Source organism: Microplitis mediator, chromosome 6 (assembly GCF_029852145.1).
Source record: "Microplitis mediator isolate UGA2020A chromosome 6, iyMicMedi2.1, whole genome shotgun sequence".
NCBI classification, from domain to species: Eukaryota; Metazoa; Arthropoda; class Insecta; order Hymenoptera; family Braconidae; genus Microplitis; species Microplitis mediator.
This window is the reverse complement of record NC_079974.1, coordinates 2729447-2746433: the sequence shown is the minus strand read 5'-3', so window position 1 is coordinate 2746433 and position 16987 is coordinate 2729447. Positions and strand designations below refer to the sequence as shown.

Here is a 16987-nt window from a genome sequence, read left to right as displayed (position 1 = left end):
ATGGAACAAACCCACCGTGTAACCACGGTGGATCCACGGTGTTTACACTTCTACGGTGTTTCCACCGTGATTCAAATCTGCGAGGGTGGTAACGATTACCATACTATTAGAAATTTATAAATTTTGTGGTAATCGTTACCATAGTAGTATGGCAATGATTACTCTAATGACACAGGAGTTATTACCATAAATTTATAGGAACTATTCTGATATTATATAGGGATGAAACCCATATAGACAGGAGTGGTTACCATAATCTGTATGGGCGCCATTCCCATGATCGATGTTTAAAAAAATCATGTTACCATACGATATGAAATCATTCCCATAATATATTGTGATTTTTACCATCAGTGTTTACCAGTCTGTGTTAACAAATAACACAAATCTTTTGTGGACCGTCTTTAACAAACCGATTTTTTTTATTTCAACCCAACATTTTTAACTGTGTACAGTCGTTTCTGAATATTTCGATTTAGTTATTAATTAATTACTACGAATTTATATGACCCCAGGCACTAATTTATGTAAATATTTTATTAACAATGAAACGGCTTGGTTACAAAGTTTAAACATGATATTTTTTTCTGTTGGTTTTTTCTCAAGTTCAAGAAAAGTTTCACGTCAAGAAAACAGTTTAAGAATCATTACTAATGCTAAGCGAGTGTAAACGGAAAACTGACTTCGACCTCCGCAACTTGTGAGCTATTGTAGGTACAGTATTGACGCAAGAGACTTTTTTATTGGCATATTTATGTCCTACAAGCTTGTTTGAGTAATCTTACTTCATTTATTATATCTTCGAACATTTTTACCGCGGAACATATAAAAAGTGTCAAAAAATATTTGTTTTTAATTCAATTTTATCTTAAATCTTGAAACTAAATAAATGAATAATAACCCGGGTCAAAAAAAAATCTTAAATTTGACTTGATTTAACTTAATTTTCTTTGAAGTCGTCGATATGCCGACAACTGTATTCCACATTTCAACTTTTTTAACTTTTTTTGACTTAATATTGACTTAATCTTGACTTTTTTAACTTTTTTGACTTAGATTAGACTTTTTTTGACTTAAATTGTTTAGTTTCCTTTAATTTAACTTTTTTTGGCTTAAATTATTTCATTGACTTAAATTTGACTTATTTTGTCTTAAAAAAACAACTTGTTATCGATTCGAAATCTAGTTCTATATTTGACTTAATTTTAACTTAAAAATTAAGTCAAATCGAATGTGGTTTTTATACTTATTTATTAATTAAACTAATCTAAAATTAAAACTCAATTTTAATTATAGCAAATTTTTTAAAAATTATTTCTGATTAAATTAAAATTACTATAAAAAAAATTTTTATTGCAATGATTTTTTGTTATTCTGTTCCTGAAGAATTTGTATAAGCTCTTGTTTACAATATCATTCATTTTCATATTGATTAACCAATTCTGCAATAAACGTTTTATTACCTGTATTAATATAAAAACATACCGATAGTAAATTTTCGACAGGAATCGCAAATACATTTTCAGTTACAATGAATTCATATAAGTGTGATAGTTGGAGAAGTCTGACAGGCTCTTTGAAAGGTTTTGTTTGCAGAAGAGTTATTAGTGCAAAATGATGGCCAAGGCACTTACAATTACTAATTTTTTGACAACCGCATATTTTATCAATAATTTTTATAAAAGAATGAAGAAGACCAAAACGTTTTTCATTCAAGTATTTAAATGCTACATAAAAAGAATTATTTTTTAATGTTTCTTTATAATTTTTTGATATAAACAATATACCATTTAATAATAATCGAAAATATTCTAAACCATAAACACCTCGAATAATTATTACTATCATTAATTATATGTTACTAATTGTAAGTATTTTTTAAAATTGCGTTGTAACTGTCTAATTTTGTTTTATTCTGACTTTAATGTAACTTTTTTTAACTTAAATCTAAGTAAAATGTATTTAAATCGACGCAATTCTGACTTGAATGTGACTTTTTTTGTCTTAAATCTAAAAGAAATAGAGTCAAATTGAACCAGTTTTGACTTAAACGTGACTTATTTTGTCTTAAATCGATCCTAACTAAGCCACAAAAAGTCAAATCTAAGTCAAGTGTTATGGAAATTTTACACTGACTAAAAAAATTAACGTAGGTGAAATTTGAAGGATTTTGACTTAAATTTTAAGTCATAATTAAGATTTTTTTTCGACTCGGGAAAAAATCTACTTCCATTCCGGATGCCGAACGACTTTTTTTTTTTAGATAAAACAGTAAGTACATTAAGTTTGGCACGTGGCCCAAGTAGAACGATAGTTAATAAGGAAATAACAATTTTTTTCTGCCTCCAGCCATTAGAAACAAAGCAAATCCAGACGAACGCTGCTGATAGGTATGAGCGCGTGTGTATCGCACATACGTCTAATCAGCTGACAAAATAAGCATCAAGTCTCGAGGATATACTCAATTTGTTTTATTTTCTCGCAGTCAGATTCAATATTTATTTCAGTCCTATTAGTAGAATACCTGTTTTTCATAACTTCAATACATTCATAATATTTTGACAACTAATAGTTCCAACGATACGATAAAAGTGGACAAAGAATCAAGTCAAATAAGAAGGAAAACAGTTGTGCTAATGAAACTAAAAAAATTAATATCTACTATAATAAGATACTATTTATAGCAATTAATAGAAAAAATAAAAAATGAATAGCATTCCTTCAATTTTTTTTGTTTAGCTGCTAATCGCAAGTTAGGGATGGTTCCAATTCTACCCAAGAATCAATTTTGTGGTCAAAAAACTTGATTATTTCGACTCGACTCCCAGTTATCAGAATCGAATCTTAGTGATCGAGTCTATAATTTATTTTTAATGCCGAACTAACGACTCTATTGAATGAAAAATGGCGTCAAGTAATTGTATATTTTATTACGAAAATATTTCAAATTTAGCGCCGTCTGTGCGTTCGCGTCATTTTTTTACCTTACGTTTTTTTATTTTTAACCAATCATCTTACAAAGATTTTGATGACATATATAGTTCATTTTTTTTCATTATCGCATGAAGGTAGAATCTAAATAATTTACAACTCATTTTCGGAATATAGTCTGTAGCTGTACTAGTATGTCATATTTGTCTGTCCAGTTTAGTCATCACGACATTAATATTATCAAACTTCCCTAGCGGATCCGAATACACCATGTAAACTTAGTGTAAACTCGATATATACCTAGTGTCAGTGTAAATTAGGGGTTTATTTGCTGTATACTCAATATGCACCGAATATACACCAAATACACTCAAAGTTTACACTAAATTTACACGGTGTATATGCGCACGATATACACAGAGTTCACAGAGTTTACACCGAGTATACACTAAAAAAATTTTTGAAGTCCTCAGAACAAATGTTGTGAAAAAAATTTTTTTTGAAAAAAATTGAAATAAAAAAAAATCAAATTTTGAAAAAAAATTAACATTTTTAAAAAAATTAAAATTTTCAGAAAAATTAAAAAAAACATACACATAAGGTAAAAAACCCTGTTGTTGATCATGACCCAGTTTCTGACCTTTTCAACTTTTTTCTAACTTACTAAAAAAACTATAACTTTAATAAGAAAATCGACTTTTTCTTAATTTATAGTAATCTATTCTGTGCCTAATTAATGGCAATTTAAAAAACATAGAAATTATTAACTGAATAAAAAAAAATGATTTAGTCATAGGTGGCTGAGGAAGCCATTTTTTAAGTGTAGTGTAGTCTAAGCAGTTGACGTTAAAAGGTGCGACAATTGAATCTGTGCACTAATTATCATGTCAGTAAAAAAATCTAATTAAAAATGTATAGATAGATCAATATTTAATTAAAATTTATTTTAATATACTTATAAAACATATTAAAATGAGTTTTGTTGCTAAAATTTGAGGGTTAATAACTAGGCTCAATTTTAAAGGTGTGATGAAGTTGTTGACCCTCAAATTCTAACCTACTACGAACGAGGTTATCTTTGATATTACATGTCTATAAAATGTAAAAATAACAATATTTATAGTTTTATTAAATTATTTTTTATAATACAGGTATAAATTGACATTAAATATTTATTTGTATATATAAAAGATCATATTTAGATCTTGGAAGTATAGTTTTGGAGTGATAAAATGGAGGAAAAAAAAATAAACCCGAGTAGTTTTAACAAATGATTTAAATTTTTTCATTTATTGTTTTATAGTATGACTAATTATTTATATTTTAAATATTTAAAAAAAAACTATGTATTTGTTATAAAAAATTTTTTTCTCCTCGACGGGCGGAAAGCGTCAACTTTCGTCCCGCTGTGCAAAACGAAGTTGCCGCTTTCCGCCTCCATCGAGGAGAAAAATAGCATACACTCCTCGGGAAGTAAATAAGAAAGCCTCAGATCACATGTTTGTTGACCTCGGCTTCGCCTCGGCCAACAATTACATGTGATCTGAGACATTTCTTACTTTACTTCCCTCGATGTGTAATATACTATTTTCAGTCACACTTAAAAAATTTTTGACTTTGCTTACAGCACTTAGAAATTTTTATAAAAATGGGACTTAGAAAAAAATTTTTGGTGTAAACTTGGTGTATATTCAGTGTATATACGCCGTGTATACACCGTGTATATTTGGTGTATACTTAGTAGATAGCGATCCGCTAGAGTTTACTTTTTTAATAAAATATAAAATTTATAATATTTTAATAAATTTGCATTTTATTATACTTTTACACTGAAAAAAAAGTTTTTTTCCACCTAGAAAATTTTTCCCTCCCGTAAAGAACCTGGTATTCTAGTTTTTAAAATACCGAAGCTTTTTTCCCACACTAATAAGTATTTCGATTGCTAAAAAACTCGGTTTCCTTCTCAGCAAAATACCAAAATAAAAAATATGGCTGACTTAACCTCACTCAGTTGACACATATTTAAGTTATGTTTATTTTACTACGAGCCTTTTTTTAATAATATTAAATTAACTACTAATTTTGAAAGTTGTATTTATAATAAAATTACTAGAAAATTTAATTTCTATAAAATGTAGTGATTAGGATGTAATTATAATTACTGCGGTTGCTATGGTAACGCAGAATTAAGTTTTAGCTCTAGAAAAAACTAAGGTATTCTCAGGGGAAAAATACCAGTTTTTTAATATTAAGAAACTTATACTGGATATTAAAATACTCGGATAAAAATATTTTGTATCCTGGGAGGAAAAAAACTTTTTTTTCAGTGTAATCTCATTTTATTGGTTTTATTTTTTAAGATAAAAAAATTCCTGAAATTTTAATTTTCTTGAAAAAAAAAAAAAAATTTTTTACTTTGAATCGATTAAATTTAAAAGAACCCGATGAAAAAAGATTTTATACAATTGTATAAAATTATATACAAAAAATGGCCCGATCCAATCGTATACAACTGTATAGAAATTGTATACAAGTCTATATAATTATATACAATTTTATACAAATTATATACAATTCTATACAAATTGTATACAATTCTATACAAATTGTATACAATTGGATCGGGCAATTTTTTCTATCCAATTATATATAGTCCATATATAATTGATATATAATTCTATACAATTGTATAAAATCTTTTTTCATCGGGAATCGATTCTTGAGGTTGATTAATCGATTCTGAGAATCGAAATTTAAAAAAAAAATCGGAATCGAGAATCGATTGGTCATCTTAAATTTCCATCCCTATCGCAAATTTCAATTTACATGTACGCTCGAGTTTGCTTCTGTTTAAGTTTAATTACCCTATCAAAAAAATCTATGTATTATATAAGATTCCATGGAGAAGAGTATGGATACCTAGATTCCCATACAAAGAATATACAGGAACTTGGATATCTAGATTTCCATGTTAAAAGTCCACATAGAAACCTGGGTATCTGGATTTCTATGTAAAAATTTTGTATGTACATGATAAAACATGTATAGGCCCACACAGAAATCTAAACTGGGTTTCCCCACATGGATTTTTGCATGATGTGAATTCCAATGGGGAACCACGTAAGAATCAATATAGGAATCTGTGCTGGGTTCCTATAGGAAACGATATGGGGATCAATCCGAAAACGTCATGGGGGAATCTACGCTGGATTCTCACGAGGATTCTTTTGATAGGAAAGCTAATTTAGAATAGCTGCTATGATCAAAGTTAATTTTTCGATGCAGGTATCATAAAAAATATCGTGTTTTATGACATAACACTCAAATCCAGGTTTCATCGAAGACCAGCATTTGCGTCCTGCTCAGGCAGTCAACTTCAGCTTCACCTTTCTCGTACTCCAATAAATCATTGATATGAAGCCGGTAGAAGTGATTTAAAGTGAACGGATCGCGATTTTTTGATTTGGTGACAATAGAGGTCGATTCGAGGTGTGCAAAAATAAATCAATTGATTGTATTTATGCGTGATATAGCTACGCGTGTATTCCGTATTGGGCAAGTTCATAGTTCCGCAAGGACCAATTCAAAAAATGTACTACCACAAGTAGGCTACTAAGATGTACCTCATTTGAACTGGGGCGTTAGTTCATATAAAACTATGCTTCGTGGTGGCCATAGTCAGGTCTTACGTATCAATCGGGCGGGCTTGCTTAATAAATGGTTACGTATCCACGATAATTAAGAATAATATTGACCGATAGGTGGCATGAAATGTCGATTCAAAAACAGTGGGAATTTACGATTGATTTTATTTGCGGGTAAATTGTCACGGGTGATTTGGTCTGAGGGTATATTTTCTGGGGGTGTATTGTCGTCGGGTAAAATGTCGCGGGTAATTTGTCCGCGGGTGAACAGACGTGCTACCTTAATAAATTCCTCGTTATGTTATTAGGAATTTTCCGAACTTCTCTACAAATACCTATTTCCGTTTAATTCATTGTATGTATAGATCGTGGTTATCGTCTGCCTGAAAACACACGACATAATCAAGCCATTGGCTTCACTAAAAGTGAACTTTAGGACCTGCACTTCCAGAGTCTGTATCTTTGCTACGTTAGCTAAATGTGCGCCCCCATCGTTATGAACAAATTTTTCATTTAGGGTTCTGTCAAACACAACCATTGTTCTGACTGAAATTTCTAGACTGCACATGCACACTTACTAAATCATTGTACGCGTGCCTAGATCAACTATGCTCATTCTCATTAAAAACTCAGATTGCGCAATGTTGCTCATTGGCATAAGACGACGTTTCTCTTTGTGAATTATAACATAAACTATTGTATACATCTAGCAATGATGAGCATAATACATTAGTGTGTTGTTGAAACTCGTTTGCGGTTCGGGTCTCGTGTTCCACAATCGAGTATAATATTCGTTTCATCAAAGTGTATATCAAGATGCTATTAAATGACAATAGATAGAAAATATTTACTGTAGGTGACAGTTTACTCATATTTATCTCATAGGCATTAAAATTTAACCAAGAAGTCAAAAAACTTTATTTGATAAAAAAAAAAAATCTAAGAACAGATGTACAGAATTTTACTTATCATTATAATTAAGATAAAATTAACAGAAGAGATTCAAATTTTTTTTTTACGAAACACTGGACATTTTGAGTAATAAAAAATAAATAATTTTTAATTGAAAATAAATAGTATATTACACCCCAAAGGAAAAAAGTACGACATTTCTAGCCGCGTGTTTGCCATCCTCGCCCTTGACTCAGGTAGGGAATTATGCACACGGGTTAGAGTGTCTAATTGTCTCACTTGATGTGTAATATACTATTTATTACTCATACTTCTTGATGTTTTTTTTTTTTTAAATATGCCAATCGAATTAACTCATCGTTTCTAAAAAAATCAATTTAGAATCGTATGGGAATCCATAGAAATCCATACAGAAAAGTATGGATTTATGTAGGAATCCATGTAGGAAACTGTGGATACTTGGATTTTCAAACAGAAAATCGACAAAAAATACTATGGGTATCTGAACTCCTACAGGGAAAGAAAAGAAATGTTGCTGCAACAGGAACGTTCCTGCTGCAGCCACAGGTTTTCCCTGCTGCAGTCACAGGTTTATTCCTGTTGCAACCACAGGTCAATTCCTGTTGCAGCCACAGGACTAGCCCTGTAGCTGCGATAGGATTATTCCTGTGGCTGCAACAGGAATAGGCCTGTGGCTGCAACAGGACTGATCTTGTGAATACTATAGAACTTTCCTGTTGCAGCTACAGGGTCATACCTGTTGCTTCGACAAAACTAAGCCCTGTAGCTGCTACAGGAAAGTTCTGTAGTATTCACAAGATCAGTCCTGTTGCAGCCACAGGAATAATTCTATCGCAGCAACAGGGCTAGTCCTGTGGCTGCAACAGGAATTGACCTGTGGTTGCAACAGGAATAGACCTGTGACTACAATAGGAAAAACCTGTGACTGCAGCAGGGAAAACCTGTGGCTGCAGCAGGGAAAACCTGTGGCTGCAGCAGGAACGTTCCTGTTGCAGCAACAGTTCTTTTTTTTTCGTGTCAAAATGTTAAAAATTATAAATATTAAAAGGATTCCCATATTTCTAGGCACGGTAAGGATTTGCATGGTAAATCATGTATAAATCCATGTATGATTCTAAGCTAGGTTCCGAACTGGATTTCTGCATAGTGTAGATTTCCATGAGAAACTACGAAAGAATCTATACAGGAATCTATGCTGGATTTCAAAGGAAACCATATGGAAATCCACCGGAAAACGCCATGTGGGAATCGACATAACAATCGAAGCTGGATTCCTACATGGATTTTTTCGATAGGGAGAACATAAGATGCTCTAAGTAGAATTTTATAGTTTTTCAGAATTGATTAACATTTGCAACCTAAATCGATATATCGTTTAGTGACGCAATAAATGATTTGTTTTCTTATTTTTTACAAAGGAGTGTACTTTAAGTCCATACTAAGTCAGCCGGATTTCGAGAACGTTGTTTTATTTGTTATCTATAATTTATTATATATTATTGTTCGAGTCATTTACGTCATTAGAATCTGTAATAATTTGTATCTTGGTCATATATCAGTCGCGTTATTTATATTTGTTCACAATTTAACTTCGCAGACATTTATAGTCGATAGTTTTCAAGAAAGTCATATTTAATATTCATATTTCACTGATGTCAAGTATATTGACGCATTTCGTTCAGTTTTTTATATACCTATAGATGTGAATTACGCACATCGTAATTTAACTTTCGAAATGATTACGTTGGTCGTATTTTCATAATAAATCATATTTAATCACATCAATATCCTCATAAGTAATCATTTATTCTTCCTGTTGCTTACTTACACTGCGTGACTTAGTAACAAGGTCTCTTTTCGCCCTAAAATAGCAGAGTCGGCCGTAAACATTTCAAATTTTTGAGGAGCTACTAAATTATTTTAAAAACTTTTAGCCCGAAAAGAAATTCGAAAAACGGTTAACCTTTGAGTTTTTTTTTGCAAACGAAAATACACTGAATGGTTCGGAAGTAGAACATTGCAATTAGAAATCTAGGCAACCGGTATTACCTGCTTTTTTTCCAGGTGCCTTACGATGACTGATTTTCTATTGTTCACAAATTTGATAGTTTGCTTGATTCGTACCCCGTGAAAAAAAATTAAGATCTGTTCTGATCAAATTAGATCAGCTCAGATCAAATTTGATCATAATTTATACTGAACCCAGATCAGAGTCGATCTGATTTGATCTGTTCAGATCAAACTAGATCTGATCAGATATGAAATTTTTCTTTGGGGAAAACCAGTCCAGATCTACCCTGATCAAATCTAATCAAGTCAGATCAACCTAGATCTAGTCAGATCAAAATAGATCAACATTACGGATCAAACGAGATCTGAGCTGATATAACTTTTTCTCTGGAAAAAAAGTTCAGATCTGCTCTGATCAGATTAGATCTGTACAGATTATAAAGAAAAATTTCTTTACATTGTATTATAATTATAAGATTAACTAGCTGAATTTTGACACATTCACCTAAATTTTGATAATTCTAAAAAGTCTATCGAAATTAAAATAAATACATTTTTTTGTTTATTCAGCTACTAATTCTTTTATTATAGAAAATATAAACATTATCATAATCTACTATCGATAGTATCTGATATTCATGTAAGTACTTTACATACATCGTTACATGACTTTCTTATGAATACCGAATACAAGGAATTACCTTGATCTGTTTAGATCCAAGCAGATCTATTCTGATCAGAGTAGATCTAATTTGATCTAAACAGATCTGAAACATCAGATCTAATTTGATCTGAATAGATCTAAATTTTTTTCCCGGGACGCCCAAAACTTCCTGCTGTTTCCGAGCTCCGAGAGCTTGAAAACGTAACTATTAGTAAATTTTTTAGCTGTCCGAACTCAATCGATTCATTCCAAAGATACCGTATGACAAACATTAGTTCGCACACACACACGACCGCGGACGTCCTTCCGAAAATAGTCGGAATAACTTCCTAAGAAAAACTCGATTTTCGAAAGTTAAAAAAAGACTTTCAATAATCGAAAGAATCAAAACTTGTATTTGTTTCGATTTTTATAGCAAACAATTAAAAGAAGAAAAAAGTTATTGTTCAGCTCTACAGATTTATATCTAAAAACTGAAGTACAGACGGAATAAAAACATAAGAAAGCCGATTATTTGAATGAAAAATCGAGTGAAAGTTATTTTAACAGCGACATGAATACTTTCAGTAATTATAGAGAAGTAATGCGCCACGATTATTTAGTTCGCAACTGTCTTATATTGTGACTATTGCCGTCAACACTTGGAGTCGTGGAACTGGAGAATTACCATACTTTCAATTAACTCTATATAGTAAAAAATTAAACCTCAACGAAATATGCTTGAAAATATACTCTATTTGATGTTAAAAATTGTAGCATCACATTACATTGCTGTTAAGTTTATCAGAAATACGGTTATAAGTATCAAACCTTTATTCGTCACTACTACTTGAGAATAAAATGCATTGAATTGTAAAATCCATTTGTGCATGCACATCGCTAGCTTGCGTGTACGTGACTTGATTTCGTTTAGCGCTTTTTTCCTCTTAGAATGATGCCATACTGTCTATTGAAGCAGTAGTTTCCCTTCTCGCTTTCTCCGTTGTCTTGGTATTCAAGTGTCCCATTCGTTTGCTCAAAGAATTTCCTCGCACGGAATTCGAATGTGGAATATTTAACGCAACAAACATGTTGCGTTCCCCGCTGTGCTATGCAACTACTTGTTGCTCCGAGTACCAGTCAAGACACTTTTATTTTGTATATACGAGTTACGCTGCCATGCTGTCTAGTCTCTCTTCATTTACATACTGCCATGTAGAGTTTCTCAAGTTCATTCGAAGAATTATATATATATACACATGCAGTTTCATGCTCACTACGTATTAATGTTCTGGCAAAAATTCAAACCATATCACTGTGTGGTGGGGATAACTTATACAATAAATTAAGTGGGTATATTAAACAAAGTGAACATAAAAACAAGCGAACGGCACCACTGAGATTTGTGCACTAGCTGTTCGGCCTCGCAATACTCGATAAATATTACGGCTTGCTGGGTTATCTCTGGACGGGGAGACCCGCGATTGCACCACGTAGTGCATATTAATGCTAAGAGAGATAAATAATTACTAGTAAGTTGATTGGCGTAAATAAGTAGAGTTATCGAACAATAGAAAGTCGCAGAGTTACTTGACAAATATGACTTTTGAAGGTATGTCCGTACCAACGTCTAAAAGTTCGTATCTCAAAAGTTGACAAATTCACTATTTTGGGAAATGGAACTATCAAAATATTGGTCAATTTATGCTGAAGTCGTAGAGATCAAATAGTGAACTATTTTTCAATACGTGTTTTCTGCTGTATACCCTTTGACTGTAGTATATTTTAAAAGATCGTGGCCTATATTGGGCTTTGTCGGGTTTGACTCAATTATGTGATAGTTACATGGGCTGTTTGACTAGGGTTAAGTCAATTTCGACATATTTTGAATTTTTATGTATCCCGAAAACTTCTACATTTGATTTGGGTTAAAAAGTAATTTTATCAGCTGGATTGGCAAAATCAATCAATTTACTACAGATCGTTCGAAGAAATGCCAATTATACGGAGATAAATTTACAATAACAATTACAACATATTATAAGAATGGTTTCTATACTGTATGGTAACAGGGTTTTTTTTAAATATCGATTATTAGTACACGGAAAAAATTTACTGTTGCTGCAATAGAAGGCATTCATGTTGCAGCAACAGGAAAAAATTCTGTTGCAACAACAGGATTTTCCTGCAGCTGCAACAGGAGACAGCCATGTTGCAGCAACAGAAAAAAATCCTGTTGCTACAACATGAATGCCTCCTGTTGCAGCAACAGTAAATTTTTTTCCGTGTACAGCACCGTGTACAGCAACCCTGCTTCTATTCTCTGTACGACCAATACATCCGGAGTTATTGATTATCAAAGCCAAAATGGACTTTTTTGCTTTGATCAATGATAACTCGGCGCCAAATCGTCGTAGAGACTTTTTCAGGCCACCAAATTAAAGGGCATAAAATTTCCTAGAAAAGTCAGACAGTCGGATTATTCAAAAAAATTTATTGTCGCCCATAGAGGTATTGAAAGACCAGCAAAAATTTTGAAAATTTTTTTTTCGTTGGTTTTCTTATGATTACTCCGGAACCGTACATGATAAAAAATTTTGAGGTCCAGATCTGAAAACAAGAAACTTGAGGCTACAATTTGCTTTTTTTAATTTTCTTATACGACCATTTTTCACCGAGTTACAGCATGTTGAAAATCACCTAAAAATTTCGGATTTTTTTTCTATCCCTTAATTTCTGTGACCAGTGTATGATGGTAATGGTGCCATAATATTATACAGTAAAAACTCTGTGAGTCGAACCTCGATAAGTCGAAAACCTCCTAAACTCGAAGAAATGTTTCATCCCCTTCCCTCCAAGCCCCAAAACCTCCGTTGCTCGAAATTTTTACCCTCTATAGGTCGAAATAATTAGTGAGTCTCTACAAGCTATTTCTGTACATTTTTACCCTCCATACTTCGAATACATACACTTGGACCTCTTTATCTCGAATTTAAAATTATTACCGTATGCAAGTATCTTATTAGGATTACCAGTTCTACGAAATGGTAATGGAATTTATAGCTGACGTCAAGATTTCTGTTGGCGATTGTAAAATTATCATACCTTTAGACTTAGTTAGGATTCACTGCAATACGCATCGATTTCGACAGCTCCTGCTGCCTAACTCGAAATCCTCTATAACTCGAAAACTCTATAACTCGAATTTTTTTGCCTCTTCCTTGGAGTTCGAGTTATAGAGGTTCTACTGTAGTAACGACTATTGTAACATTTAGAAATTCTTTACATTGTGAGAATCATCACCAAACAAATGGATTTTTAATCAACGCTTCGTATTCCCCACCGAAGACACTGTGTTAAAAATGTTATATATTGAAACAGGCATAGGGACGAGTCCCTGCGAGAGGGTTGAGTTGTACAATACCATCTCGCGCAGAGAAGCTGAACCACCATATACATGTAGTATTACCGGCAATGTCATCAGCATAGGACCTACAATACTTATCGGATCCTAATGAAATTTTCTACACTTATTCTATAGACGATATCCTTTATCAAGTTCAAAGATGATCTGAATCGGGTCATTACTTTAGAAGTGGTAGCTGTGTAAAATTTTCACGATTTGTTCAAAAATTCACCTTTTTACTATTGAGGTTCATACAACGTTGAAACTCAAACTCATAGACAATTTTTACATAATGTATTTCAGAGCTGGTTTGATCAGCTTGGATTTTTTATCGCAAACTCAATATTTTGACTATTCCTTCTAACAACTCTTAACTCCTATAATCTTATGCATTACATATTATAATCTTATTGTGAATAAATTTTCGAGCTCGAAAGTATATTTCAGTACCATTGTCTTTTTGACTCGAAGAGCTCAAAAAAAGGTATGTCTTGCCTTGGATTACGAAAATTCAAAAAATTGAAAATAATGAAAAACACGCAACTCTCAAATTTTTGCGCACGATTTTTTTTTTTTTGAAACGCGAAAATTCAGACAAAAAAAGTATAGGTAATTAATTCCGACTAGAATTTTTCATTAGGGCCTGACGAGGTCCTTATCGGGTTAACCTTATTTCAAATAAGGTCTCGATCAGGGTATCATGACGAGGATCCTGATATGGATGTAACGCTTAAGACCCATGAGGTCCTTATTGGGATTGCCTTATCAGGACCTTACCAGGAAATCTTTATCAAATCCTTATCAGGTCCTTACCAGGATATCCTCATCAAATAATCCTTATCAGAATTACCTTATTGGTAATTATTTTTAAAAAAATATTAAATTGCAAAAAAAAATAAGAGAATTTTAATTCGATCGAGAATGTTATCTATTGTATTGAGAGCATTAATTAGAGGAAATAAACATATTTTTTATTGATGAAAAAATCCCGATGACTGCTGGGCTCGAACCTGCGTCTTCCCGATTCAAAGTCCTCGATGCTATCCACTGCGCTGACGTATACATGAGATCTTGAAAGTGTAAATATAATATTCATCATGATGTCAACGAATAACTGATAAAGAAGTAAAAAATCTATGCTGCAATGATTGACGTGATCCTAACGAGGTCCTGATCAGGAACTCCTCAGGTGGACCTGAAGGCAAATAACTATTTTTTGAATAGGGATATCCTGATGAGGTCCTGATCAGGAACTCGTCAGGTTGACCTGATGGCAAATAACTTTTTGTTTTGAATACGGATATCCTGATGAGGTCCTGACAAGGAACTTGCCAGGTTTGCCCTAATAAGGCAAACCTTATATTAACCTGATAAGGTCCTTATGGTACTTCAGGCAAATTAGGAAGAAATTCTAGTCGGGAAGATGAAGAGTAAGGGAGTTTTGAATTAGATCAAAAAGTCCAAGTATAAAATATCCGAGAGATTTGCAGAGATCAGTTATTTGTTCAATGATTTGTCAACGAAATTCCCTGAATCGATTGCAATGAATTGCGCAATGATTAAAAAAAAACTGTGAGAACAAAGATCTAATTTCTATTCGAGTTTTTAAAAATATTCGTCTATTTCATCGAATGATCTAGAATTTTTATGAAAATTGGCAGCTGAAAAGCTTTTTTGAATGCCGCGAAAATTATCTAAATCGGTTGATTCATTAAAAAGTTACAGAAAGTTTACATTTACACACGCACACATACACACGCGCGCGCACACACACGAATCATACAAAAAATAGTCAGAAAATCACCCCAGGCTTCAAAAAGTCAAATGCTCATAATGAATCGATTTTCAAAAATTGGACTAAAAAAATAATTTTTATTTTAAAAAAAATTTAATTTTCTTAACGAGCAGTTGAAAACACGCAATAAAGATTAAAACTGTTAAAGAATAATACGTAATTAGAGTTTATTTATGAATGGTCATCGTTACAATTGACTCGTGTGGCTTGAGAAGGTGGAGTCATATTTAATAGTTTCTCGTATGTATTCTAGAAAGAAATAAAAAAGAGAGGGTAAGAGGGTGGAAATGAACATCAACCGCGGGGGGCAGACTTGAACTTACTATATTAAGCGCAGGACATCGCGGCGTATCACAACCCTATCTGAATCTCGCCGAGACTGTACACGTTATTTTGACTGTCATCCGTACAATCAACAAGTGATACTTGTGCGAGTTGTTTATGAAACTCAAGTTATTTGTATTAAATCATCCAAAGGAGTCACGTTAGAACCGAAAAAATCGTAAGTGAAATTCAAAATTTTTCATTATGTTTCACAAGTATGTTATACAATAATATGATGGCTTATATTCGAGTAAGATATTCATAAAAAATGACATAACGAATGGTGTTGTAGTCTACAGTTCATGCAAAATCTGTAAAAAAGTTCATTAACTGTAGTTGTATCTACATCACTACAATATGATACTGAAATTAGCCGATGTCTAATAATTTTTGGATTTTTTAAAAAACGATAAATTATGAAAAAAAAAATATTAAAAAAAATTGCACTTGTAGTCTTTTAAATTTTCTACATGTGCATATTTTTAGTTTTTTTTTTTCTTCAAATTTAATTGTTCAAAAAAAATCCAAAAATTTTTAATTGTCTGCTTACTTCAGGATCGTACTACAATCGTAATACAAAATGTTTTTTATTTCCAACTAACGGACGTTTTTGGTTATTTTCTCTCCAGTAAAATTATTATAATCTTAACTATTGTATTTTATTCAAAAACTGTTTCTACTCAAGTCAAATATCATGAAAAACAGGCACACGAAGTGCAATAACAATTTTATTTGTAGAGTAATCTATATTATTAAGAGAATAAGGAAATTTTGTTCCCGCCATATTTATATGATAGAATTAGTTAATGTTATTGAAATTGGTATCATTAGATAAGTCTTGACTTGAATTTGTGCCTTTTCAGAGTTTAAACTTTTTTTTATTACCAAGTATTGAGATCAATAGATTTATCTACCCGCATGGAAAAGTCATATATTGTTAAAAGTATATAAAAAAAAATATGGTGAATATGTGATAAATATATAGCGGCAAAAATATCTATATTGAAAAATATATGTTTTTTTACATATATTGGATTACATATTTATCATAATATATTTACTTGTGTATAATGTTTTGTATTTTTCTATATATATTATCTCATATAATGCTCAATATATTCTTATCATATATGGATAGTATATCTATAATTTATAAGTATAATATAATAAACTTGATATATATATCCATATATTTTGACTCATATAATTAGTGGTATATGGTCTCTATATAATTGATTATATATGAAAGAATTTATATGATTAAATATATGGTTCGCGGTATATTGGAATTATATTTTTCC

General features: G+C 31.8%; 2 protein-coding genes across 3 annotated transcripts in view; one reads left to right on the top strand and one right to left on the bottom strand.

Annotated features, from left to right (window-relative positions):
- The window catches only part of LOC130669419 (peroxisomal leader peptide-processing protease), a 95890-nt gene that overhangs the window by 23241 nt on the left and 55662 nt on the right, over positions 1–16987 (bottom strand). Inside the window, exon 1 of one of the 2 annotated variants that reach the window (XM_057472323.1) lies at positions 10993–11555. The exons of the other annotated variant lie outside the window; for it this stretch is intronic. Within the exon in view, the coding sequence (XP_057328306.1) occupies positions 10993–11059 (67 nt within the window). The 5' untranslated portion in view covers positions 11060–11555. Of the gene's footprint in view, positions 1–10992; positions 11556–16987 lie in introns of those variants that run through there. 2 annotated transcript variants of the gene reach the window in all.
- LOC130669420 (ion transport peptide-like) overlaps positions 15707–16987 on the top strand; it is a 43937-nt gene continuing 42656 nt past the window's right edge. The window contains exon 1 of the mRNA XM_057472326.1: positions 15707–15864. The gene's annotated coding sequence lies outside the window, so the exon portion shown is untranslated. The remainder of the gene's footprint in view (positions 15865–16987) is intronic.